The 27,219-nt window shown below is 55.0% G+C and overlaps 1 protein-coding gene across 2 annotated transcripts in view; it reads left to right on the top strand.

The window, feature by feature from the left end:
- Window positions 1–27,219, top strand: part of CDC42BPB (CDC42 binding protein kinase beta) — a 96,124-nt gene that overhangs the window by 47,610 nt on the left and 21,295 nt on the right. For both annotated transcript variants that reach the window (XM_045074023.1, XM_045074019.1), the window contains exons 5-21: window positions 3,124–3,272; window positions 7,573–7,666; window positions 9,223–9,423; window positions 11,013–11,261; window positions 12,833–12,912; window positions 14,560–14,726; window positions 14,811–14,930; window positions 15,625–15,758; window positions 16,062–16,304; window positions 17,516–17,626; window positions 19,289–19,533; window positions 19,646–19,751; window positions 20,182–20,306; window positions 20,685–20,790; window positions 21,982–22,130; window positions 23,447–23,541; window positions 25,029–25,108. In XM_045074023.1, the coding sequence (XP_044929958.1) occupies window positions 3,124–3,272; window positions 7,573–7,666; window positions 9,223–9,423; window positions 11,013–11,261; window positions 12,833–12,912; window positions 14,560–14,726; window positions 14,811–14,930; window positions 15,625–15,758; window positions 16,062–16,304; window positions 17,516–17,626; window positions 19,289–19,533; window positions 19,646–19,751; window positions 20,182–20,306; window positions 20,685–20,790; window positions 21,982–22,130; window positions 23,447–23,541; window positions 25,029–25,108 (2,454 nt within the window). The remainder of the gene's footprint in view (window positions 1–3,123; window positions 3,273–7,572; window positions 7,667–9,222; window positions 9,424–11,012; window positions 11,262–12,832; window positions 12,913–14,559; window positions 14,727–14,810; window positions 14,931–15,624; window positions 15,759–16,061; window positions 16,305–17,515; window positions 17,627–19,288; window positions 19,534–19,645; window positions 19,752–20,181; window positions 20,307–20,684; window positions 20,791–21,981; window positions 22,131–23,446; window positions 23,542–25,028; window positions 25,109–27,219) is intronic.

The following is a 27,219-nucleotide window of genomic DNA, read 5'->3' as shown; positions in this document are numbered from 1 at the left end:
AAATGTATACACTTGCTTCTACAGAGGGGGCCATTGTGTTTACTGAGCAGAGGCGTGTGGGTCACCTCCGTACGTCCTTCCAAGGATCCCAGGGCTTAGGCACTCAGGGTTGTCATCACTTTAAATCGGGTGTCAGGAGCAGGAAGGGATGAAGTCATGTGCCCAGAGTTGTCGCTCAGATGAGGGGCTGAGCAGGGACCGCAGCCCGGGCCTGTGGCAGGAAGTGGTGTTCAGGGCCCTTCCCCGCAGACCGCAGAGTCCTGATGCCCTGGAGTCCTCTGCACATAGGCCGCCGCTGGGAGGGACCAGCTCCAGCCCGTTTCCGACGTGGTGAAGCCTCTGAGCGGTCTGGGCAGCGCGGGGCTGTGTGTGCAGAAGCGGGGCAGCGCCTCTCCCCGAGGTCAGTGTGGGGTGTCGCAGTCTGGGCTTATTTTGACCGCGGGCAGTCTGCTAGGAATCCCAGCCAAGAAGCCATCTTCTGGAGTGTGTGGAGTTGCACAAACAGAAGTCCAGAGACAGTTAGGGAGAAAGAGCAGGGACTCTGGGCCTTTCCTGGGTCCTCTTGTTGGGTCGGTGGATCAGGGTCTGGCCGCTGTCTCTGCTGCCCCCGAGTGGTACTTTCCAACAGGTTCCTGCTCGCTGGGACAGTGGCAGTCCGCAACCTCGTGGGGTGGGCCGGGCTGGGCTGCCCTGCCGAGCCGGTTCATGTTATAATTTCTGCTGTAGGCGTCTAAACTCGGCCTGTCATAAAAATTAAACCTGTTCCACCAGTAACCAAGAGGGCGTTGCCTTTTACTGACTTAGAATCCTGTGTTACACGACAGAGAAAGTAATCGGTCTGGTTCTTACTCCAAAAATCAGGTTCTGTGTGTCCACCTTAGAAGCTCTTAGAGTTGACTTTTCTTACAGAGCAGTTTCGCGAGAGCCTGTCCGTCCTGTTTAGCCGTGCTGTACTGCGCCCTTGTTTCCCGGCAGACCTGGAAAGCCCTGACATTTGGCCAGAGATGCCGCTTCATGTTTTCTTTAGGGTCTGCACAGCCTGGCTGTTTATTCCCCTGCCCCCTCTCCCCGGGTGTGTCTGTCCACGGGTGCTCTGGGCTTTGCCTGCAGATACCCACGATTCCTGATCCAGCCTCTCTGTGCCCCCCCGCCACCCCAGCGCCCGTCACCCTCACCTCCTGCCTGGACCAGCTGCGTCACAGCCCCCCAGTTCCTCTCCTGCCCTGCTCCTGGCCCTCGTCCTCTAGTCTCTTCTTCCTGGGCAGGCAGAGAAGGCTCATAAAGTGCAGCCGATTGCAGCGGTCTAGCCCAGGACCTCCCAGCAGCTTCCTCGGTGCTCAGAGTGGGCGTGTGGTCCCGGCTGTGGCCCGTGGGGCCTGGCTTTGCTCCCACCCCTGCTCACACTCCAGCCGTAGTCCCCGTTGTCCATTCCCCGCAGCTGGCCATATCCTTCCCTTCGCACACATCCCTTTGTCTGGAACGTGACCCCCAACCCATGCCAAGGCCGGCTTCTGCCTGCCGTGCGGGCCCCAGATGTCCACCTGGCGTTCCCCGCGGCCTTGTGCTCTGCAGGCCGTGTGCTTTCGTTTTCTTCCGTGCCCAGCGCGCTCTGAAAGTGCTGGGCCATCTGCGCACTTACGTGCGGTCTCTGGCCCTGAGCTCAGTGGGCACTGTCGAGGGCCTTCCATGAAACAGGAGTTGTGGGTGCGGGTGAGGGGGGACCCGATCACCCAGGACTCCCCCTTGGACGGGTGGGCTGCCGTGCCTCAGCGCCATGAGATCAGGCCGAGGGGAGCGGTTCGGGAGACTGGGTGGGAGGGTTGTCGGTACGGGTGCTCTGGAGAGCAGGGGCCTGAGTGACGGTCCCCCTCCTCACACGAGCCCCACAGCATGGTAGCTGCTCTCCTCCTGCGTGAGGCACCGAGGGCCGTGTTTGCCGTCTGGGCCTGGGTCCAATTGCCTGGGTTCGGACCCTTGCTCCGTCGCTTGTTGGCTGGGGCACTTTGGGCCTCGGGCTGCACTTCCTCGGCCGCAGAATGGGATTGTGCTCGTGCCTCCGGCGGGGGCTGCTACGGGCGTTGCCAGAGGGGGAGGGGACGGGCACGAGCCGGAGCCGCAGCCGGAGCCGCAGCCGGAGCCGGAGAGCACAGAGCCCGGCCGGAGAGCACAGAGCCCGGCCGGAGAGCACAGAGCCCGGCCGGAGAGCACAGAGCCCGGCAGCTGCTCTCGGACTGCTGCTCGGATCCCAGTCATTCTGCAGTGGTGGTTTCTCTGGCTCAGTAAACCGGGTGCTGGCGTTTCCCTCTGTTGGCTAGTTAACGGCTGGACCAGCATGTCCATCTCGTCAACGGAAACTGGCTTCCAGGGAGGTGATTGCTCTGGGGTGGGGCCTACCGCTTCCCCAGCAGTCCCCAAGCCGCAGCCACCCCGACTCTGGCTGTGACAGTCTCACCTGTCCTGAGCTCCCTGACCTGTGAGATGCCCCATCAGACGTCAGAGCGTTCAGGGTGCTGCGCAGAGAGGCTGTTGTCAGAGAGAAGGCTGCCCTGCTCGAGGGGAGGTCCACTCAGTCCCGTTCGCAGGACACCTGACACTTGGACGCTCTTCTGTCGTGGCTTTAATTTCTGCATACGCAGTAAAGGGTCTGATATTTCCTGGGGCTTTACGCAGAGGTACGTGCCTTCTAGCTTGTTTGTGGGATCGCCTTTCTAGTAAGAGCTGCTAGTTTCATGTGATTTTAGGTAACTCACCTTCTTCCTGGTCCAGTGTCCTCTTCCTGTGATGTAAGGGCCGGGAGAATTCTACAGACCCAGGAGAACCTGATAGATCACGAATTGTGTTTCCGCTTTGGGTCTCCAGCTTCTGTTGTGGCTTCTCCTGTATCAGACTCTTGAGTAACTTTCTCCGGAGGTTAAATGTATTACCTGTTGAAGTTGTTCTCTGCCAGAGGCCTGACTGGGAGTGTTAGGGTCCAACAAACCGGGGGCATCCTGGATGACGTGGGGGCAAGCCGTCGGTCCCAACTTGAAGAGCTGGAGAACTAACTTCCCGGGGGGGTTTGGCCTTCTTGTCAGGCTTGGCGCTGACTGTGCCTCTTCTCCCCCATCTCACCCCAATTTGTAGTACTTGGTCATGGACTACTATGTGGGTGGTGATCTGCTGACCCTGCTCAGTAAATTTGAAGACAAGCTTCCGGAAGATATGGCGAGATTCTACATCGGTGAAATGGTGCTGGCCATCGACTCCATCCATCAGCTGCACTACGTGCACAGGTAACCGCCTCTTGGGTTTTACAGAGGCTGCGTGCAATGTGTTAAAGGGCCCTCAGAGCTCTCTGTGTCACAGGCCTCAGGCTCCAGGCCCCCCGGGAGCTCGTGCACGTAGCAGCCTCTCACTGAGCCGCCCCACCGCCTGGCACCAGGGGGTCCCAGCGTCACTGTGACCACCTTGATGCTGGAGCTCCAGTGACCCGGTCACCCAAGGCCACCTAACAGCAGCTCCCCCTCTCCCCTGCTGACCCTCCTCCCCAGGACACCCACCCCCTAGCTTGTCAGCACGGCTCTCCCTGTTCCATGGCCTGCAGCAAAATGCAGGAAGGAGAGGCTGCGGAGAGGGGCTCCCACCCCAGCTGCCCGCGCGACAGTGTGACTGGCTCTCGGCCCGGGGGCGCTGGTGTCCGTGTGGCTGGTGTCCTCCCGCTGTGCCGGGGGCCCTTTGCCAGGCTCGCGTGCTCTGGTGCGAGGGACTGTATCCATCTCTTCCTGCCGTTTAAGACAGCAGATTGGTCCAGGAGTGGGTTTGTTTCTTTGTCAAAGTCACATAACTGTCTGTGAGTTTCCTGCCTGATTCCACTGGCCGTAGGTGGCTTGTCGCTTTCTTAATGTTTCTTCTGGTATTTACCTCATATTTTAAATAACAGGCTTCTCTCGCTCTTCTCTTTTTTGGTGTGTGGAGAAGGGAGAATTAGACTACATCTGTTAAAATGGAGATTTACCCTTTACAGAGGTCTCTCTCCCGGTCCTCCTCCCGCACGCGCTTTCCGTCCCCACTCCTGCACCATTGCAATCGTGAGTGAGAACGTTTGGTTAAATCTGTGTTTGGTGTTCATAACATGGCGCCCGTGTAGATACGACAGGTGAGCCTTGCACGCACAGTATTTACACTTGTAAATACTGTGGTATAACCTGTCTTCTCCGGGGTTGGTAGCGGTCCCGTTTTTTCGTGAGTCTGCTTTTCCGTGGTGGCCGTCGCTGATCATCCCCTAACGCTGCCACGGAGTTACAAAGCCTGTGTGTGCCTTGGTCTGACTTTTCTTGGCGCTGCCTCTTCCTTCCTGTTGCCCTCCGGCCCCAGTGCTCTCTGAGCCTCCTGCTTTGGCCTCCTCCTGGGAGCTCTTCCCCAGACAGGCTCCCTCCCCACCGCCCTGGGACTGGAGCCCTTGTTTTCTGAGTCACACATCTTCCTTTTTCTCAGTTCATGCTTTCGATTTGGAAGCACACACTCTAAATTCTGGAAAAGGAGGCTCCTGAGATTTATTTATTTATTTATTTATTTGAGATCAGCATCTTAATTCCATCCAGGTGTATGACTGAGGGATGAATCAGTGCGGGGTTCTCGATTGGAAGTCACCTTCCTCTTAGGACTGTGAAGGCGTCACTGTGCCGTGTGTGGGGGCTGGGGGCTGCCGCCATCCCCTGGCATTGCTGCTGCTTGGCTGCTGCCCCACTTGGGGCCCGACTCAGCAGACGCAGCTCCTGTCCCAAGTGTAGCCACGGTACCCAGTGCGAAGAGAAATGCCCTTTAGGTCTGGCCGTGAGTGTCACGTCAGTGCTCAGCAGGGAAACCGAGGCACCAGGCCTTGGGACAGCTGGCCTCTGGCCGCATGTCCTGCCCAGGGCACAGTGGTACAGGTCCCCGTGTCACAGAGTGTAAGCAGGGGAGCTGCCCCAAACAACTGTCCCTTCGTTTAGAGCAATGGGGTTTGGAGCAGTGCATTTTCCCTTTTTCATGGGTTCCTTAACATCATTGTGCCTGCTTTTGTAACGGTTCTTTGTAGTTGTTTTCAAGCTTCAGTTTTATGTTTTACCTTTCTGACAGACTGTGCCTGATTCATACCAGACCTGAATGTCTTTGCCTCTGTCACTGATCTCCAGGGAAATTAACCTGACCCCTTATTAACAGTTTATTCATTCCCTATTTTCCCTAATTAGAAAGCTTTCTTCGTATTTTCTTAATTGGCTCTAGAGAAGCTTCACTCTGTTGTCTGAACTTCAGGCATAGTACGAGAATTAAATATGTAATTAGCAGCGCCATCAACTCAGGATTCACACTTAGCAGTTGAACAACCCCGTCTAAAACCAGGAAGCTTTGCATTTTTGGTAGAAAGTTCGCAAAGTCAGGTTTTATAGGAAGTCAGTCAGTACTCCCGAGCCTCCGGTGGAGGAGGACACGGGGTGAGTAGCCTCAAACCACATCTGGTGGGGCACGAGAGAAGCGTGTTCTGCCGGCACGAGCAGCGGCACTGCCAGCTTTAACACGCACGGCCTGGACCCTGTGCCCCCCGCCCTGCACCCGGCTTCGGTGGCTGTCTGTGGGCCTGCGGTGACTGTTGGTAGTGCCTGCCGCCCCCCGGCGGGGCTTCCGCAGCAGGGGATGGCGGGGGGCGGGGAGTGCAGCGCCCGTGCTTCTGAGGGGTCCGCCCCAGATCCCAGCAGAGGTGGGAACGAAGACTCTGAGGTTGACACAGGCTTGCTGGCGGAGGACAGTGCATTCCCAGAAAGATCAGGGAGTACGGCTGAGGGATGAAACGGTGCGGTTTTGTGAGACGGAATGTGCAGAAAACAAACACGGTCTTGGAAAAGGAAGAGCTCGAGCAAGGAGCTGCATGTGTGGAAGAGATGCAGGATCGCGCAGGGGAAACGCGGCCCAGACCGAGAGTTGGGGGGTGGGCCGTTGAGGTGGGGGGCGCCTACGTTATCCTGAAGAGGCCCTCCTGTCATGCCGTGAGCCGCTTACTTACTCCCGTGTTTCTCTGCCCAGTGGACTGAGAGGACACCCTCCGCACGTCCACGCTCCTTGTGCAGCTGGTCTGGTTTTGGAAATTCCGTCCTGTGCTGCCGTCTCTGTCTGTCCGCACCAGGGCCCTGCTGCTTTAGTCATGGAGGCTGAGCCCATGGCGGCCTGGTCGCCGCACAAGGCCCCTTGCTTTGTCTTCACGGCTCTCCCGGCTGTCTTCACAGTCACCAATCCCTGTGACCTTCAGCATCGACTTCTCTGGCTTCAAAAAACAGGACATTGGAAAGTGTTCACTGGTGGGCCCCACAGTTTGTCAGTTCAAGTCCTTTTTTTACTTCTGTGTTTTCAAGTATTAGTTACGTTTCACTGTTTCGGTTTCTTTGGGGACTCCCATGATCCGTGTTCTGGGTCTTCCCAGCCTGTCTTCTGCTTCACTCCGTCTCTCTGACCCTTCTCTCTGCTTTGTCTCACTTCTTATTCTTCTAGGACTTTCCTCACCTGCTTCACTGCCTTTCATCAGATCTTTATTTCAATTTGTTCTCCTTCGGGTACCATATAATCGAGTCACTATTTCTGAGATGATTTTTGTCTTTTTCTTCTGGTTCTTCCTGAGTTAAATCAACTCTCTTCATTTCTCCTTGTTTTGTCTGATTCTGCTCTTTGTTTGTATTTTCCTGACTCGTTGGTTTGTTTTCTCCTCTTCCCTGTGTGTTGTCCAGTTCGGAGTGCTGTGCTAGCTTTCTTTTGCTTTGTGGGTCTTCCTGTGGGTAAGAAATGTCATCTTCTGCTTACTTCGTGGGACTCGTCCCCGATGTTGGGAGTAGTGGGGGCGCGTGTCTGCTTTCCCGGAGGCATCACACCGTGTCGGCACACCTGTGCTCTCACTGCGCGCCCGCCAGCCTGTTGTTCGCTTCTTCTGCCAGGAAGGAGGGTTTGTGTTTTAGAGCGCCACCCCCGACGGGGCTCACGTTTGCCAGGACCTAGAACAGCACGTGCGACCACGGGCTTCCCTTGCTGCCGTGCACTTGCTACTGCTCACTGGTCTTCGGCCCTCAGGTCATCATCCATCACATACAGCGTGGGGTGTGCTGTGCCCTTGGTCTGCTGGGCTCCTGCCCAGAGCTTCACCTGCCTCCTGCTCTCATCCAGGCTCTGCCCGGCCAGCCTTGGCTGCATTTTTTGCTTCCTCACGTTTCCTCACAGCACTTACCACACGTGTCGTGCTCCCGTGCTCGTTTCCTGCCACCTCAGCCAGGGGGAGGCTTCGTGAAGGCAGGGGCTGTGGGGTCTGTCACTGTCGTAGACCTGGGGTCGAGCACGGTGCCTGGCACAAAGGAGACGCTCAGGAGACCCCTTGTCGGCTGTGTGGTGGGAACAGGAGTGGCATGTCACCCAACGGACCGGGGACACTGCACCAGTGAGCACCGCCACATACCCACGGAAAGTGCATGGGAGACATGCTCCCGGGATTGTCACTGATACGCTGCAAGGTAAGGGCTTGACCTCCCAAATGCACAGCATGGAAATGGTGAACTCATTTATTTATTTCACTAACAGAGACATCAAACCTGACAATGTCCTTTTGGACGTGAATGGTCATATCCGCCTGGCTGACTTTGGATCATGCTTGAAGATGAATGACGATGGAACTGTAGGTATTTTGTTGGAGATTTTCCATTTGATTTGGGGTCTTGCTTGTAATTAGAAGGGGCTTAAAATTGTGATTTGAGATCCAGTTAAGAAAGCAAGTTTATGAATGTAAATTAAAAAGATAAATCTGTTAAGGAGACAGTTGAAACGTTCTACTTAAGTTTGAAAGCTCTTTTTTGCTTTCTGTGTTTATGAAAGTCACGCATGTGTCTTCTCAGCCGGGGGTTGGGTTTCCAGACGTGGCTAGGTGGCTAAAGTCACGTCAGGGCTGCAGTGGACGGCAGGCGGCGCTTGTGTCCCTTCTCGAAACGCCCTGTGCGGGACGCTCAGGCACACAGACGTTCGCTATAACTACCCTCCGCGTTCTGTCTGGGCAGCTAACTTCCCATCAGTGAGGGCTTTTCGCCCTGTGGGTGTTGCAGATCTAGAAGCAGGGGTCCTTGATGCTAGACTTTTCTTTTTCCAACAAGCCGGTCTCTCGTTTCTCTGCGTCTTGATGAGTTGGTAGGTGGGTACTGTCCTCAAATCCAGTCTTCTGACAGAATGAACAGCAGCCTCCGACTGAGCTAGTGCACGGCTGGCTCAGCTTTCTCCCCTGCACGCATGGCCGTGCATCCTGTGCCACCACCTCATGCCCCGGTCTTCCCCAGCCCGCCTCGGAGCTGCAGCAGCGCTGCCCAGCCGTGACCTGCGTGATCTGGTCACGTGACGGAGGCAGCGCTCCCTGCTGATTCGGTCTGACCCGGGATGCGGCTTCACCTCATGGCCCTCTCTTCAGACGTAACCAGGGGAGAGTCAGTCAGGCCTTCTGTGATGGTTTCTCTCATTCTTGCAGACTCTGTTCTCTGCGTCCTCCGAGACCGGTCTGATTCTCAGCTGACTGGCTTCCTCTCGCTCTCTCTGATGACTGCTGCCCTCTCGGGCCACAGATTTCAGGAGAGAGGTCATAGGCCTGTTCTGCTGATGTTGGTAGCCGAGGGAATATTCTTTCCCCTTTAGGGCCCTTAGTCTCCTATTTCCCCACCGGGGAGTTCCTTAGCGCCCACCTAGTGCCTGCACCCCCTTCCTGATATTCCCTTTGGGAGGCTGGGGTAGCCTCTCGGTGAGCTACCGTAGCATCCCTGGGAGCATCCTGGGAGTCCGGTGTCTGGGCCCCACCCTAGAATTCGTTCTACAAGAACCTAGGTGGCCTGTGTGCACATGGGTATGGCGAAGGGTTGGCCTGAACACACGTGGCCACGGGACCCCACCTTGGAGCCTGTGGAACTTGCCACCCCTTGAGGGACTGCAGTGCCATTGGGGGCTGAGGTGGGCCTTTGGGCCCAGAGAGACCAGGTGTGAGAGAGAGTGTTTTGCGTCTGGAAACTGCCCAGGGCGTGGTGCCACAGGAGAACAGTTACGCGTTGAATTTTGAATTACAGTTTTTCATCATGATCACAGGCCACTTTGATCTCATGATGGTTTCCTTATTTGTCGTCCCTGTTTTAGAGGCGGTAGTTAGGCATGTGGCATGAGAGTGCCTGGGGTTTCCCTTCCAACACCACCCTCTTCCCTAAGGTCCAGTCCTCCGTGGCCGTGGGCACTCCTGACTACATCTCGCCCGAGATCCTGCAGGCGATGGAGGACGGCATGGGCAGGTACGGCCCCGAGTGTGACTGGTGGTCGCTGGGCGTCTGCATGTACGAGATGCTGTACGGAGAAACGCCCTTCTACGCAGAGTCGCTCGTGGAGACCTATGGAAAGATCATGAACCACGAGGTAAGACACAGCATTCCCATGTCCCATTGGTTCGAGTCCTGAGGCGCAGGCCCGGAGGCGGGAGGGCTGCTCGGAAGCTGGGAGCGTCTTTGGGGAAGAGGCGATAGGGCTGGGGCAGCTGCTGGCCGCCAGGCGGGAGCCGAGAGAGTGGGTGGTCGAGTCCACACCCGCGGCCGGCAAGGCATGAGCGGAGGAGAGCCGTGGCTCCGGGCCCAGGAGGTGCTGCGGAGCGGGCACGGCCTCCGGACAGTAGGGGCCAAGGAGCCGCCGGGCACGTCGCTGGAGGGGCGGGCTTCACCGGCGGTCGTGACGGCGCCACGCGCCTCTCCACAGCGGCATCCTCCTGCCTCCCGGATCCTGTTCCTTTTCCCTTCCCGGCTGTGCATTTTCCACCCCGACCTTGCCTCCCCTCTGCCTCGCTCCGTTTCTCCTTTGCTTTACCCCTTGCTCTTTCTCCTCCTGCTCCTGGCGCCTGCCCCCCGCAGTCACGGAGGCCTTCCTAGGCCGCTCCCCCCCGCCACCAGGGTGCTCTTGGCGTCCTCCCGCCTCCCTAAGGGCGACCTCAGCGCTGACCTGTCCTCAGCCCCGTCCCTCACTAACGGCTCGCGCGGGGAGCAGGTGCACACGGAACTGGTGGCCGGTCTTCCGTTTCACTCCAGACCAGAGCAGGCTGTACTTGTAAAAAACACTTTTCCCAAAGTAGAAATAAATGTCTTCATGTGTAAATTAATACATACTTACATAAAAACATAAAAATGTCAGACAACACAGAGAGGCAGAGTGTAGATGGTGGGAATCACACCCCCCTTCTCGGCGATAAGCACTCTGAAGGTGCGGGCTGGGCTCCGGGACTGCTACGGAGCCTGCTGGTCCCGCGCTCCCGGTGGGGCCCAGCCGGGCTCACCGTGCGCTCTCCCCTGAGCTTCTCCGCCACCCCGGGACGTGGTGCTGCCGTCCCTGGTTCTGGATCACGGTGGTGGGCCTGCTCCGGGGAGTGGGGGGGTGTTGGAAGGAATGGCATCACATCACATAGAACTGGTTTTGTCTGTGTGTTTTAGTCGTCTGTCTGTCCAGTGCGTGTGCCCTGTTTTTTGTTTTTTTTTTTTTAACAAGTCCCCTTTTGGGCATGTAGGTAATTTGCAGTTCACCAGGTGAGAATGTCGTGCCATGTGAACACGGTAGGCATCTCTTCGTGACTGTTTCCGTAGAGCACGGTTTCCGGAGGGGGTCTGCCATAGCTCCTGGCAAAACGCCCTCTGCAGAGCCATGTGGGCCTGTCCCACCGCAGCGTGCGGTCTGTGTCCTTGGACGCTTTGATGGGTAACAAACCAGTCCCTCTTCATTTGCATGGCACATGCTACCAAATCCACTGTGCGCAAAAGCAGGACTGGTGATTTTCTCGTTTGACTTTCTGGAATTCAGTTTTGTTAGCCGTGGCTCACACTTTACCGTGGAATTTACAGTCACCGTGGAATTAGGACTGTTGCTTTGGAGCGGTTGCCTCTCTTGTTTCCTGTAGCATCTGTGTACCTTCGATTTTTCTAAATGTGTTTTCATCCCATGTCGTCGTCCCCCCCCCCCCCCACCAGGAGCGGTTTCAGTTTCCATCCCACGTCACTGACGTGTCTGAAGAAGCCAAAGACCTCATTCAGAGACTGATCTGCAGCAGGGAGCGCCGGCTGGGCCAGAATGGGATAGAGGACTTCAAGAAGCACGCGTTCTTTGAAGGTCTGAATTGGGAGAACATACGGAACCTGGAGGCCCCTTATATTCCTGATGTGAGCAGTCCTTCCGACACTTCCAACTTCGATGTGGATGACGACGTGCTGAGAAACATCGTAAGTGTCGATGCAGTCTTGTCCCAACGTGGCGGCCCTATGGGGCCGAGTCTTGGCAGTGTGTGTCCGGGGTTGCTGTCCAATATGATACATCTTCGGACTGTGTTGGGTTTTTTAAAAATCTGGTAGCTGTTTTAAGAAACGCACCTTTATTTCAACCTTCAGCTTGGTCCTTAATGCCCCTTTGAGAAAGTAAGGGTCACAGGCAAATCTCATTTTTCTGTGCTTTGCAGATACTGGGTTTTTACAGACAAAGGTTCGTGGCACCCCTGCCTCCAGCATGGCTATGGCACCATTATTCCGACCACATTTGCTCACTTCGTGTCTCTGGGTCACATTCTGCTGGCTCTTGCCGTGTCTCAGACCTTTTCGTTCTTACTGTATTGTAACAATTCTGTATTGTTAGGTGATGTGTGATCAAGGCTTGCGACTTGCCAAGAGCTCAGGTGACGGTCACTGTTTCGTAGCACTAGAGTAGTTTTAAATTAAGGGGTTTGCTTTATCCTGATGGGATACACTGTCACACATTTAACAGACCTCCCGGTGGTGTGATCGCAGCTTTCACATGCGCGGGAAACTGAACAATACAGTTGACTCACTTTGTTGGGATACTCCCTCTCTGGTGGTCCGGAACCGAACCCGAAATTTCTCCTGAGGTGTGCCTATGCTCACTGGTGTTCGTCTGGCAGGGGTTTTGGGAGCAGCAGTGACCATGTGTGTGTTCTGAGTCCTCCCACCAATGTCGTGGGTCCTCCAGATTGGGTCCTGGCTCTGGGCCCACGCCGTGTTTGGCTGGTCCGACGGGGCCTCTGGTACACAAGTCGTCACCTTTAGATCCAGAGATGTTGGCTCTGAGGCTGAACCCAGCCTTCTTCAGTCCGTACATGTGACCTGGTTTGGGGATAGAATTACTGGGGTTCAGCCAGGTAGAGGAAGGATCTTCTTGATGGCTCCTTAGAGAATTCCTCTTACTCAAATAAGCCCTTAACTGTAGACCACACAGAGAAAAGTAGTGTCACTGTGGGAAGGGTTTTCCTAGACTCCAAAGAAACTACTTCCACACTGACATTTCCCGGATGACTTGTAACTTCGGTTTCACGTTTGATAAAGAAGGATCCTGAAACTGAAGAATAGAGTAGGTCATGTATTTACCTAAAATACCTTAGCTTGGCTTCCAGGCCTCCCTCTGCCTCTGGCCTCTGTTGCTGCTGAGAACCTGGACGCCCCAGCCTCTGCCCCGCGCCCTCCGGGGGCTGTGTCTGTGCCCTTCTGCTTGCCTCTGCTGGGGGCCACGTGGAGCAGGGGCAGGTGTGGTGCAGGTGTCCTGTGACGCCATCCTCACCTGCAGCAGCACGTCTGTCCTCTCGCTGCATTGTGCGTGCAGCAGGTGCAGCTGGGCCTGAGAACTACAAGTCTGCCCGGGCTGTGCTCCCTGGCGGGGAACTGTGTCCTCCATGTCCCAGAAGGCCATTCTCTCACACACCCCTGATCTCACCCATGGGTAGCATTCTTTCCTCCTCCTTTTCCTTTGTTGGAACGTGGATTTCACTCTGTCGTGTGTTCTTCTGCAGGAAATACTGCCTCCAGGTTCTCACACGGGCTTCTCTGGGCTGCACTTGCCCTTCATCGGTTTTACGTTCACGACAGAAAGGTGGGTCTCGCTGTGTTGTTCCCCAGGCAGAGCCTCCCCTTGGGCACCGTGCGCAGTCTGGGGGCTGCTCCTGGATGGGTGCATGCCTGCGTCAGCGTTAGGGGGACCGTGCTCATGGAGCACGGACGGGCCTGTCCTTTAGAAGAGTTCCCTGGTGACTACACATGGTGACATGTCGCAGGCTCAGCAGACTTCTTCCACAAAGGGCGGTCTCGTTTATATAGTCTTATTTGTTAACAAAACCTCGAAAATGGGAAACCTATCCTTGGCTCATGGGAGGTAGTTGGCTGACTTCTGACTCACAGCCTGTCCGCTTTGGCGAGATTTGTTCCTGGCCGTGGCCGGTGGCCCCCCTGTCCCAGTCGTGCCAGCTTTTGTGCGGATTTTAGTTGCAGCTTTGTAGCTTCCACCGCGGGCCAGAGCGCGTCGCAGATGCGGGAGAAACTGGAGGGCGGGAGCAGAAGCCCCGTGTGCCGCTGCAGGCCCCGAGCATGAGGTGACTGTTCCTATCAGCCTCCGTCCCACATGGGCCTCTTCACCAGACTCTCACCGGCTTTCAGAGGAAACCGGGCCGGAGGACGGGCAGGCCACGTGGAGCAGACGGAGCCCCACGGTGCCTGACGGAGGCCAGCACAGCCTGACTCCTGGCACCCGCTAGCAGCTAGTAGCCAGATTGATGAGAATTCCTTCAGGAGCAGGTTGTTTCTGCTGGAGCTCTTAGACACCCCCTTGGGGTGAGGAGCCAGAGTGACCGCGGACGTCCTGTAGTCCCCATGAAGTGGCCTGAGGTGCCATAGGCCTAGTGACCTCTTAATCCCTCGTGCAGGGCTTCCCCATTTCCTGATCTGTTTTCGATCTGCGGGCGCTTGTTAAACCTGGGGGTTCTGGGCCCACCGGCATTTGGCAGGTCGGGCCCAGGGCCCTCCTCCCGGAACCGAGCCCGTGGTGCTGGCGAGCGCAGCATTCTCAGGCCACCTTTGAGAGACCCTGGCCCGGCCCTTCCCGTAAGCATGTGTGTGCTGGTGACTTCGCCGCCCTCCGTATAGCAGAACTCAGGAGTCCCCTGGCATCATTGTCACGTTAAAAGCAAGAGAACTAAACTTGTGAACCAGCTCGAGAATTAAGCTCGATTAAAGCGCCAAGGGCTTTAATCTGTGCATGTGGCGTGCGCTGCGGGCCCGCCGTGCAGAAGAGAGCCTCACGCGTTCAGTCTGTGGGGGAGGATGGGCCCTGGAGGTGGAGCGGCCCATCCCCAGAACTCCCCGGCCAGTCAGTGGCAGGAGGAGGAGAAAGCCCTTGGTGGCCTGGGTGTCCAGGGCCATCCCCGTGGCCTGCACCAGGTCCCCACGCCCAGGTGCCCGCAGGACACCGGCTCCTGTCGCATTCTGGCTGAGCGGAAGTGGGGCCATAGGGGTCTCGTTCTCTGACCCCTGTGGAGGGCACATCCTTGTTGGTCAGCCCCTGTCGTCCAACCGTTAGCCCTAACGAGGGCCCTGGGCTAAACTCTGGCTCTGTAAACACCAGTCTTCTCACAGGCGGTTTTGGTGGCCTGCCTGGAAGACGCGTGTTTGGCCCCAGGAAGCTGTAGAATGCCAACGAGCTCACCGTGACTTCTCAGACGAGAAAACCCCATGGCTTTCCTTGCAGCTGTTTCTCTGACCGCGGCTCTCTGAAGAGCATCATGCAGTCCAGCACCCTGACAAGAGACGAGGGCGTGCAGCGGGACCTGGAGAACAGCCTGCAGGCGGAGGCCTACGAGCGGCGCATCCGGAGGCTGGAGCAGGAGAAGCTGGAGCTGAGCAGGAAGCTGCAAGGTGAGGGCGGAGCCCAGCCCTCTGCGGCCTCGGCCCGCCACCCTGGGCGCCAGCCGGCCCTCACGGCCCATGTCCCCCCCCCAGAGTCCACGCAGACGGTGCAGTCCCTGCACGGCTCCGCGCGGGCGCTAGGCGGCTCAGCGCGGGAGAAGGAAATCAAAAAGCTCAACGAAGAGATCGAGCGTCTGAAGAGTAAAATCGCAGGTGGGTGGTATGTGTCTCAGGCAGTCCTCCCTTCAGAGAACGTTCGGTACTTTTCGTGAGGTGGAGAAGGAGGGAAAAACTCGGCTTCGGTGAACCTGTTTAAACGTCTGTTTCGTCAGCTCACTGGAGAGGATTTTCCACCTCGGCACAGCTCAAATAATAGGATTTTGTAGTTGAAGCCAGAATGTGTCTCTAGTCTTTTATCCACAAACTCTTGGAACGTTTTACAGTTCTCTGTCTTCATTCCCCTCTTTGTAGCCCGGAGACAGAATTGCCACAGCTGATTTCTTCCTGAGGCTTCCCTCGGTTGTTTAGGTGCTGGGCCAGCCCCCTGCCCCAGTCTTCTGTGGTTCCTCGATTATCAGAGCTTCCTAAAGACTCATGTTCCTTCTGAGTCTCAGCCCTCCACCTGACACAGGGTCAGCCTGGCAGGTGCCAGGTGCCTGAGACTGAAACTCAAAGACGCCCACCAGCAGCGAAAGCTGGCCTTGCAGGAGTTCTCGGAGCTCATCGAGCGCATGACCGAGCTCCACTCCCAGAAGCAGAAGGTGTCCCTGCCAGGCTGACCCTGTGTCAGGTGACCTGTCTCCAAACTGCTGTGTGTGAGAAAGTCAGAAAGCTCCTGGGTGATCGAGAGCGCGAGGAGTTACTCAGTCATGTGCTCTCAGGATGGTTGGTTTTCTCTTTTGCTCAGATTCAAACAGGCTCGAGCGGCAGCTGGAGGACACGGTGACCCTTCGCCAAGAGCATGAGGACTCCACACATCGGCTGAAAGGCCTGGAAAAGCAGTACCGTGTGGTGCGACAGGAGAAGGAGGATTTTCACAAGGTAGTCAAGGGAGTGATCTGACGTGGGAGAGGCGTGAATGGTTTTGCAAGTTGTGGGCTTGGGCTGCGGGTCGCCATGTCGTGGGGTGTCTTCCCTGGAGGGAGGATGGTGCGTAGCGCCTCGGCTTGGGTGGGCTGCTTCCAGGCAGCTCTTGGCTGTAACTGGGGCTGAGCAAAGGGCTTTTTTCTAAGCCCTTTGGTCTTGGCCGTGGTCTGCAGCTGGCATCGCCGGGGATCACGGAGCTTCCGGCCATCCACGTCTTGGTCAAGCAAACGTGAAACGTCTCTTGTTTTTTCTGTTCAGCAATTGGTGGAGGCTTCGGAGCGATTGAAATCCCAGGCCAGAGAACTCAAAGACGCCCACCAGCAGCGAAAGCTGGCCTTGCAGGAGTTCTCGGAGCTCAACGAGCGCATGGCCGAGCTCCGCTCCCAGAAGCAGAAGGTGTCCCGGCAGCTCCGTGACAAAGAGGAGGAGGCGGAGGCGGCCATGCAGAAGATGGACTCCATGCGGCAGGAGATGCGCAAGTCCGAGAAGCTCAGGAAAGAGGTAGCTTTTCGGCTGTTTCAGGGATTGTACCGTTTGGACCTTTCTACAATCTTCATAAAACATCTTGAGATCTTGGGCTGGATTACACAAATTACTTAAAAATCTTAAATTTTAGGCGAAATCAAGTTGGTCTGTCTGGTTTTTAGTTTGTGTTTCTCAGGTCTCCCTATGTGTCTGTGAAATCACTAAGAGATGTCTTAGGGTGCTGATTTTTAAAAATTCTGTTTGAAAGCAAACTAACAGATGTAACCAAAACATATCGTGAGCGATCGGTCCAGCACAGTGTATGTATGTGTGCGTGAGCCACACGGACGTGGGGGGTGGGGAGGCGCGGGAGGACTGGGCGCCACCGGGCGCAGCGCACGTCAGCCCAGCGGCTCGGAAACTGCTTTCCGGATGGCTGTTTGCTCTTCGACATTGTCGAGACCCCCAGAGAGCTCTTGTTTGTGTCGATTACAGCCCTTCGTATCTACCATGTTAGAAATTAAGACACTGTCTTCAGTATAACACTAAACCCATTGCGTGTTAATGTAGGTAACATTTTTTTATGAAATCTAACTGCCTCCCCCGTGTGGGGAGAGGAGGGGCGTTCTTACATTTTCTTGCTTTTCTTTAATAACTGCCTTAGTAAACATGTAGGTTGTCATACCTGTTTTTGCATTGGGTCCACCGTGTTACACTGTTTTGGATAAAGTACTTGAAGAAAACCCAGGTAATTAGGCAAAGAAGGGCCTTTTTTGCGCTTAGTCGCTGGGTCTCAGAGAGCATCTTTGTTTTCCTCTCGGTTCAGTTCACAGCCCAGATGAGGTCGTAGTTGCAGCGGGAGCTGCGGACAGCGGGTTCCCCCTGCAGGAGGGGCTGCGGGTGGGGGGTAGCGACTCGGAGGCCCGGTCCTTCCACTGTTCCCCCAGCCCGCGCACGCGTGATGACTGTCGCTGGGTAGATGCCTTCCTGTTCTCCAGATAGCCAAGTACTTGTGTCACCACTCAGCATCCTTTCTTGAAATCGAATGCCAAGTTTCTGATTTACATTAGAATTTAAGCTTGTTTATTACCGACCAGCCGCTCCAGTTAAGTCTCGAATGTGTTTCTCAGCCCTGGGGATGAAGTCTGACGAAGAGGGGAGGATTCTGAGGCCCTGGGGACTGCGCTGGCCGAGGGCCCCTGTCGGGGGCGACTCTGTGCCAATAGCCGCGGGCGTTCCTCTTGCAGCTGGAAGCGCGGCTGGAGGATGCGGTCGCCGAGGCCTCCAGGGAGCGCAAGCTCCGTGAGCACAGCGAGAACTTCTCCAAGCAAGTGGAGAGTGAGCTCGAGGCCCTCAAGGTAGTGCCTGCTGGAGGCCGGACTGGGCCCCTCACCAATGGTCGTGGCGGGCTCGCCGGGGTGGGGGTGGGGGGACGGGGGGCAGGGGGGTCGCGGACAAGACACGGGTCGTGGAGAATATGCCGTTATGGCAGCTTTTCACTTTTAAAACCCAAGTTCCTCCATTTCTTTCCTTTCTAAAAAACGTCTCAGGCGATTTATAGGAAGCCCTGGTAAACTAACACCTGATAACTGCCGTTTGTCTCGAAATTCTTTTTAATTAAGATTTTATATATTTGGGAGCGAGAGAGAATGTGCTGAGAGGCTTGGGCACAAGGAGGGAGGGGGTGGGACAGAGGAGGAGGGAGGAGGAGGCTCCCCACCGGGCACTGAGCCCCACACGGGTCTCGATCCCAGGACCCTGGGATCATGACCTGAGCCAAAGGCAGACGCTTAACCAGGCTTCCTTATCTCGTGCTTCTAAATTTAGTGGAGTCCTTTTCTGGAAAAGCCCACATCCTGCTGCTGAAGTTGAAAAGAGAGGCTGGTGGCCGGGCGGGGAAGCCAGGCACCTCGGGAGGGAGGGAAGGACGGAGCGAGTAGAAAGCGCTCATGGGGCGCCGGGTGGCTCAGTGGGGTAAGCTGCTGCCTTCGGCTCAGGTCATGATCTCAGGGTCCTGGGATCGAGCCCAGCATTGGGTTCTCTGCTCAGCGGGGAGCCTGCTTCCCTCTCTCTCTCTGCCTGCTTGTGATCCCTGTCAAATAAATTAATAAAATATTAAAGAAGAAAAAAAGGCATTAGTGGAGGGAACAGGGGTGAGGACCTGGCAGGTTTCATTGTTAGCCTAGGTGATCTCGAGTGTGCAAGTCCCCATTCTGAGCCTTGGTTTCCTTGTCTGTGAAGTGGAGATGGTGGGCCTCCCCTCTCTCCCGGGACACATCTCAGAGGTGCCTGTTTCTCGCCATTGTCCTTGCGCCCTGTGGGCCTTAACTTCTGCTTCCTTGTGCCCGAGTGCTTGTCGCTGTCCAGAGTGACAGTCTGTGCTCCACGTGGCAGCCAGAGCGCATCCTGTCTTTGGTGCCCAGCAGTCACTTTCAGAGTGACTCTACTCTGAGGGCCCCCTCCCGGCACTTCCTTCCTGCCGACTGCAGCCACCCGACGCCCTCCTGTTGCGCACGTGGCTCACTCCTAGCTCAGCGCCTGACTCCCTGCGTGTCACCTGACCTGGGGCTTCATGGGTCCGTGCCACCTTCCCTAGTTGTCTGCTTTGTGCCACCCCCATTCTTCATCCCGCTGCCTTGTGTTAGCCTCCTGATGTTAGCATCTCGTTGCTTAGTTACTGGTTGGTTGGGCTCTCCCCTCTGCCCCGCAAGAGCAGAGAGCTCGGTGCAGCCCGGTTACCACGGAGGCGTCTGACACGTAGTCGGCCCTCAAAGGGCGAGTGTTGCGTGATGAACAAGCAGTGGGAGGAGGCTTTGAAGACCGTTCACGTCCGGGTGTGGACAGAGCCTCTGGGGTCCCGGGCAGGTCTGAGCACGTCCCTTCAGCAGGGCAGGTCCTGTCAGCCCCTGGAGCCAGATGCATCCGGGCAGCACCTGTCGTTGGGTGGGCGGGCGATAGGCCGCATGACCCTCAGGAGGACACAGAGCTCTGCAATTTGCTTTATGTCCCTTTACCTTCAGATGAAGCAAGGAAGCCGGGGGCCGGGGGCCGCCTTAGAGCACCAGCAGGAGGTTTCCAAAATCAGATCTGAGCTCGAGAAGAAAGTCCTGTTTTATGAAGAGGAGTTGGTCAGGCGTGAGGCCTCCCATGTGCTGGAGGTCAAAAACGTGAAGAAGGAGGTGCACGATTCGGAGAGCCTCCAGCTGGCCCTGCAGAAGGAGGTTCTCATGTTAAAGGACAAGTTGGAGAAGTCCAAGCGAGAGCGGTACGTGTCCATGCACTCTGCAGTGTTGTGGGTGCGGGCTGCTGTGCCTGCCCCGGGGGGCTGCCTCACGGGCATCTTAACTCCTCTGTCTCCCTCTCTCGTACCTTTCCAGGCACACAGAAATGGAGGAGGCAGTAGGCACAGTAAGAGATAAGTACGAGCGCGAGAGGGCCTTGCTGCTGGAGGAGAACAAGAAGCTCACGGCTGAGAACGAGAGGGTAATCTGCGTCCCTGCGCGTGGCCGCCATGTCCTCGGTCATGGGTCCTGGGAGCTTTGTGCTTATGGGCGTCCTAGGCTAGGTCTTCTGAATTGGGTGTTTCACTGGGTTAAAAGCTGCTGATTACCCCAAACCACCAGCTCTTACCTCTTGTGTGTTAAGATTTGTATTGAGATGTACAAAGTTAGATGCACTCAAAAAGCCTACATTGAAGACCAAGTTGGGACAGTATTTTGTAACGAGGCGCACTTTCAGGCTCTTCAGGAGAACTTGGGCTATAACAACACCAACGTCCTCTTTGAAGGGCGCTGTGTTAGCTTCTAGCTTCCCACAGAGATTCCCAGAGCATACAAAAGTTTAAAATCTTTAAAAAAAAAAAAGTTTAAAAGTTATAAGGCACCAATAACAAGTCATGATTGTTTAATTTCAGCTTTGTTCCTTTGTGGATAAACTCACAGCCCAAAATAGACAGCTGGAGGACGAGCTGCAGGGTCTGGCAGCCAAGAAGGAGTCGGTGGCCCACTGGGAAGCCCAGATCGCAGAGATCATTCAGTGGTACGTACCTGGGCCCGTCGGGCTCTCCTCGCCGACGCGCTTCCTCAGCACAGACCTCGCTGCTCTTCCTTGAGTTGCTAACGTCTGGGGCCACAGTTCTGCGTGGCGGTCATCACGTTGGACCAAAGGTGGAGAAACCGCCCCAAGTCACTGATGGTGTGGGTCAGGCTTTGCACGCCCCCCGGGTTTGGGGAGCAGGAGGCCAGGCCTCCGCATAGCACAGCAGAAAGGGCCTGGGTCAGCCCTTGCCGGCGGGCATTCGTCCGTTGTGGGCGACTGTTCCGCCTGATAGGACACAGTGTCGCTCTGTCCTGTGGAAGGCAGGAATCTGGTCTCGTTTTCGGCTCCTCTTGCTCACAGGGTGTGGTCCTCCTCTAGGGTCAGCGACGAGAAAGATGCCCGAGGTTATCTTCAGGCTCTTGCCTCCAAGATGACCGAAGAGCTCGAGGCCCTAAGGAGCTCCAGTCTGGGGTCCAGAGCACTGGTAGGCCTCGTTCTGAACTCTGCATTTCTATGGCAACGGATTTCATTAATGGCTTTCTGCTGAGTGTGAGTGCAGCTCGTGCCAGGCGAGTCACACCGGTCACGTGGGACGTCGCATGGCCAGTGAAAGCCCTGGCATGAGGAGCTCAGGGTCTGTGAGTTACCTGGAGATCACGGGCTCCCCTGAGAGCGCACTCTCATAGCAAGTAGTCACTGAGCTCCAGGCTCTGGGAAGCCTTGGCAGGATGGGCCGCTGCCCTCACGGAGATAACACCGAGTGCACAAACCATCTGGAAGATGAGAGAATACAGTCGTAGGTGCTTTTAGCAAAAGTGGTTGATGCGGTTCTTGTTGCAGAAGACTAGTATTGGAGGCTCGCTGGATGAAAGTGTCTTTCCTTTCTGTCCCGAGAAGTGTGTTTTCACCTGTTGATTGAGGAAATCCGTGTGGGACTCAGGCATCGGAAGACTCGCTAACTTTTCTCTTGTTTGCCAGATTTCAGCGCAGTCGTTAGCATTAGCGTCCAGCTGAAGCGCCCTTCCCCGGCCCTGTGCCCCCACACCAGGTTATCTTCTCCTTACTCTGTGCACAGAAAACGAAAACCCAGTGTTTAGGGAATACTTTAAAAAGGTGTATCAAAGTGGCGTCCCCAGACTTCGAGCCCTCTTGAAAGTGGACGGACCACATCGGGCTCGGCAGGAACAGGACCCTGGCATCAGGCTGGTTCCGCTCACAGCTCCTCCGTCATTCCTCCTTCCCGGTTACTGTGGTCCTTCATCCTGGGCAGGACTGACTGATGCATACGGACACAGTCTCTGAGCGAGACAGCAGAACGTCTCAGGATGAAGGAACAGTAAGGCCGCTGAGATCTCACAATAGATCTTGGCGCATGAGAGAGTCTGGTGAGCTCAAGTAGAAGTTACACTAGGGTTTCAGTTTTATTCTTTTAAAAAATAAGAGAAGGTACGGCTCATTCTTTAGAAGATCTCTAAGTGAAAATAAACATCACAAAATGCCGGAACTGAAATCGGGTCGTGTGGACTTTGATGATATCTGGTAGTATCAAGTTAATGTTTAAATTAACTCCTTATTAAATGTGATAATACAAGTTTTAGAGAAAAGAACGTGTTTGCCAGCATTTTGTTTAACAGATAAACAGCTTAACGACGCGCCTGCACCATTGCCTCTGCAGGATCCCCTTTGGAAAGTCCGCCGGAGTCAGAAGCTGGACATGTCTGCACGGCTGGAGCTGCAGTCCGCCCTCGAGGCAGAGATCCGGGCCAAGCAGCTGGTTCAGGAGGAGTTGAGGAAAGTCAAAGACACGAATCTGTCCTTTGAAAGGTACCTGGTCCTGTGGTCCATCCACGCAGGGGGCCGTGTGACCTTGGGCAGCAGCTGACGGGAGGAGCTTTGAGCAGGGGGTCGTCTCGGGCACCTGGTAGGTGCTCAGGAAGAATGGATGCCCTTCACCTCCTGCTGGAGGGTTCCGCTCGGGTTTCCGGGGAGTAGTGAGTGTGGTGAATCTGTAGTTGTGTGTGTGCGTGTCGAGGGCCGGGCTTGTTTTCCCTGCTGGGTGACAGGACGCGGCCACTCTGGGCTTCTTGTCCACCACACTGCCGTTCAGTTCATCAGCTTCAAGTTTTTCCTTTAACTTGAAACTTTAAAATACAGGTTGGAGATGGTGTCCCGTTTGAAAACACTTTCCCAGCTTCATGCAGCCTTAGGAGAGCCTTCATGGCCACCAGAAAATCCAGCCAGGGCGGGACGAGAGGCCACCGTCTGCAGAAACGGCCTGACACGCTCAGGACTCCGTAATGACCAACTCGCTGCTTCATAGAAACTGGGCCTCCCTGCTCGGAGTGGCAGCTGCGGGTGTGGCAGGTGGCACGAGCCCCTCCCTGAGGGGGCGGGGACCTGGGTGTCAGCAAGGGCATCAGTAACAGGATTACGGAGTCATACATTTCCTTGGTTTGGGCTAAAAGAGTAATAATGGCTACCACTTGAATATGCTCCCGTAAGAGTTTTATTCTGTTAATGACGTGACCCTCTCGGCTGTCCGGCGGGCCGGCCGTCCTGCAGCCACATTTCACAGATGGTGAGACAGACAGGCAGAGGCGCAGTGGGCCAGCCAGCGCCCCGGCGAGTTCAGCACAGCAGCCCCTGCTCGGCTGCGGGCCAGATGTGCACTCCCACAGCCTGACTATGGCTGTGTGACCGCGTGGGAGCCCCAGAAGCCCCAGTGCTCGGGCAGTGGTCATGGTCTCAGGGGCAGCCCACCATCTTGCCAGCTGTGGGAAGGATGTTCAGAGGTTGTGTGTCCTCAGAGGGCAGAGAACTCTGGAAAGAGAGTAGGAGTGTCGGAAACTGCATGGCAGCCTCGAGATACACCTGCATTAACCATGATTTTTAAAATCCGTGTCTGTTTATGATTCAGAAGTGCCCTACTCTCCGTAACATGCCCAGCAGGCTCGCCCAGGCCGAGAGAGGTCTGCACGTCCGCTGCACGTCCGTTCAGTGGGGAGCCTGTGGTGTTCCGGCACTTTCCTAGCCACTGGAGATGAGCCCCTGCCCTCGCATCCTGACACTTGCTGAGTCAGCGTGTGGATGACCTGCTCTCAGTGTGCTTAAAGCCGTTTATTTTTTATTTTTTGTTTTAGTAAACTAAAGGATTCCGAAGCCAAAAATAGAGAATTATTAGAAGAAATGGAAATTCTGAAGAAAAAGATGGAAGAAAAATTTAGAGCAGATACTGGTAAATTGAAATTATAAGCTTCTGAAGTGCTTACATGCTTTTTTTAAAGAACGTGGTTTTGTTTTAGATTTTTTTTTTTTTTTTTTTTTTTTTGGGTTACGTAAAGAAACCACTTCAAAGCGGAAATCGGGTATGTTCAAAGATAACCTTCCCCATAGGTAAGCACAGGCTTTGGTTTAGTCTTGCGGTTGGACCTCGGAATACACAGCAAATACCTGTGTGTAAAAGCGCGCATGCACATTCGTATCCCCCTGGTGACGCAAGGCACCTGCTTGGGGCTCCGTTCTGTGTGTGGATGGGGCCACGGCATGCGAGGTGGTCCCAGCTCAGGGCCACACCGCCCCACGTTCTGCTGGGGGCTCGGGCAGTGCTGCGCTCTGCTCTCGCTGTCACACGACAGCCGTATGTGTATGACTCTTCCCGTTTCTTTGGGGTTGCCGGTTAGAGAGCGAGCTTCCATCCCCTCCTGCTGGGTTCACTCCGCCGCCCCAGGGGCTCGAGCACGTGCGTCCCTGCCTGCGCCACAGCCGCAGAGCCACTCTGTGCGCTCAGAGGCAAGAGGAGCATCAGCATAGTCACTTGCACGTCCTTTATCACGAGCAGGACCGAGCACCTTTTGTATGTTTAAGGGTTATTCGTATTTCTTACTCTATAATTTTTATGTGTTTATAGCTTTTGCCCACTTTTAAAACCTCAGGTTTTCTTCTAGAAGCGGTTCGTATATTGAGGATTAGAGCCTTCTGTTTGTGATGGAAGTTGCAGATGTTTGCCTTATTTCTGTTTTGTCTTTTTTACTTTGTTTATGTTTGGTTTTTTGGGTTTTGGGGAGTCTGTTTTGTTTTTTACCGAGCATAATGTTTTTCAGTGCTCTTTGTTTTTAGTTTTTGTGCAGTAAATTCATCAGTCTTCTCCCTTTCCTCAAGTCATAGGGAAGTATTCCCAAATCCCCAGGTGTTCCACGTGAGTTGCTCGTACTGTCCAGTGCTGGTACGGTTTCATCGGTTACCTCGGGAGTGCTCGTTCAGTTGGATGGACTGTGATGTACAGTTTGAGGAATGGATCTAGTTTTGGTTTTTTCCTGTGGCTAGTCGGTTGTCTCAAAGCAGTGACTAGAAAGTTCCTCTCTGTACTGATTTCATATGTGACTGTTCCCACATGAGTCCCCGGAGCACCGGAGTCTATCTCGGGGTTTTCCTCCTTGTTCATTGTTGACTTGATCTTGATTAAAGAGGTTTTGGGGAACCTGTTTTAGTATCTGGTAGTTCTTCTCTTCCAACCCCCTTTTGTAAGGATTCCTGAGACCGTCTTCCTCAGCGAGTCTCCGCACCACGACTAGAACGTGACTAGAACCGCATCAGATTTACCAGTTGGCCTACGGGGGTCGACATCTGGGGGGTCGACCTCTTGATGCCGTCGCATCTTCCCATCTAAACACGGCAGACTGTCTCTTAAACCTGCTTTGACTGGTCTTTGTTTCTTTTTTACAGGACTTAAACTTCCAGATTTTCAGGATTCCATTTTTGAGTATTTCAACACTGCGCCTCTTGCACATGATTTGACATTTAGAGTAAGTGGTTATTTTTCAAAGTGATCAATGAATTGATGTTAAGTTGGAACTAGTATGACATGCTGTGACCCCGCCCAGGGCCACCCACAGCATAGAACAGCTTTCTGCCTCGCACGGACCTGTCACTGACGCAGGTGTTCAGTGTGTGCAGTTAGAGGCATCTGAGGTGTTGGCAGGGTTTCCAGAGAAGCGTCCTCAGGCTAAATGGAAGTTGATTAAGAAAGTGTTCTGCATCTTTGGGGAAGAAAATCTACATTTGCCTCTGGCTGTGTGCTAAGTATTTCAGGCAGTTTTGTGTTTTGTTTTTTGTTTATTTGTTAGAGAGCACACAAGCAGGGGGAGTGGCAGACAGAGGGAGAAGCAGGCTCCCCGCTGAGCAGGGAGCCTGACGTGGGGCTCGATCCCAGGACACTGGGATCATGACCTGAGCTGAAGGCAGACTCTTAATCCACTGAGCCACCCAGATGCCCAGGGCAGTTTTCAAAATACAGATTCTCATATTGCAGCTGATGAAGAATAAGCCAGTGTCATTATCCTTTCAGTGACTCCTGTACTGGCTGGGGACAGGTAGAGGAAAGGTGGTTTATGAGAGGAGTCCAGCCCCCGGTGCCCTGTCACCGACCTGCTGCCTCTGCTCTGGGAGTGACCCCCCGCGGGAGCAGGTCGGGGCCGCCCAAGGAAGCCGCTGTGGGGGTGTGTGAGCCCGACTTCGTCCCCGTGTGTGCTGTTAGTGGGCCTAGCACAGCCTTTCCCTCCTTTTTCCAAAATGCTAGAGGTGGACCCTTACTAGGGTCAGGCAACCCTTAAAACAAGCCAGAAATTAAGATAATGAAAGCAGGTCACCTTAATGGGACTTCTGACAAGTGTCATTGTTTTTACTGATTTCTACCTTTATATTTAGAAAATTATAAGCCTTCAGGAAATTTGAAAGAGTAGTACAGTAAGCATACGGATGTTTCTCAGCTGTATGACCCCATCTGTGTGTACAGACAGGTCCCCGGACACGGCGGCGTCTGGAGATCAGGGGTGTTGTCATATAAGCACACCGCTGCTAGCAGGCAGAGGATGTTTCACGCCGATGCCGTAGCAGAGCGCGCACATCCGTTTCCCTTGTTGCCTCAGCAGAGTCCTTCACCGCTGCCTGGCCTCCCCTGGTCCGCAGCCAGCCAAAGCCCATAGGACACATGGGGCTTGGATCTGGAACAGCGGCACCCACTCCTCCCCCTCCCCAGCGTGATAACGTTGGCATTTCTGTAGTAGCCATGCCAGCTGCCCTGCGGAATGCCCTGTGTTCTGATTTGTCTGATAGCCCTCACGATTGGAGGGGGGTTGCACATTTGCACACGGATTCTGCCCAGGAGACGTTGGGTACTTCCCCTGTGTGTACTGGTGATGCTGGGGTACTTCCCGTGTAGGGTTGGTGATGCCAGGCCTCGTCATCAGGGTGAGGTGGTATCTGCCAGAGCCCACCCCACCTTCGTCCGCACTGGGCCTTCGGGATGGCCGCTGGCTGGCTGTGCGTCAGCAGGCTGGTGTCTGGTGGCAGTCCTTACCTGGGGTCAGTTAGGACCAAATCCCGCAGGTTTGTATTACTTCTGCCACCCTGGCTCATACCTGCTTCTGTTCACCTGTCAGAATGGTGCCTTAGAGGGGTGCCTGGGGGGCTCAGTGGGTTAAACCTCTGCCTTTGGCTCAGGTCATGATCCCAGGGTCCTGGGATCAAGTCCCGCATCAGGGTCTCTGCTCAGGGAGACTACTCCCCCCCTCCCCCGCCTACTTGTGATCACTGTGAAATAAATAAATCTTTTAAAAAAGAAAAGGAATGATTTCTTTTTTTTTTTTTTTAAAGATTTTATTTATTTATTTGACAGAGAGAAATCACAAGTAGATGGAGAGGCAGGCAGAGAGAGAGAGGGAAGCAGGCTCCCTGCTGAGCAGAGATCCCCCCCGATGCGGGACTCAATCCCAGGACCCTGAGATCATGACCTGAGCCGAAGGCAGTGGCTTAACCCACTGAGGAACCCAGGCGCCCCGAAAAAGAATGATTTCTTAACCAAACTGTTGATGTTTGTCTTTTCCCTGAAGTCGTCCTCAGTTTTAAGAAGCAGATA

Source organism: Mustela putorius, unplaced genomic scaffold (assembly GCF_011764305.1).
Source record: "Mustela putorius furo isolate JIRA1106 unplaced genomic scaffold, ASM1176430v1.1 tig00000129_pilon_pilon_pilon, whole genome shotgun sequence".
Lineage (NCBI taxonomy): Eukaryota > Metazoa > Chordata > Mammalia > Carnivora > Mustelidae > Mustela > Mustela putorius.
This window is presented reverse-complemented; position numbering and strand designations above follow the sequence as displayed.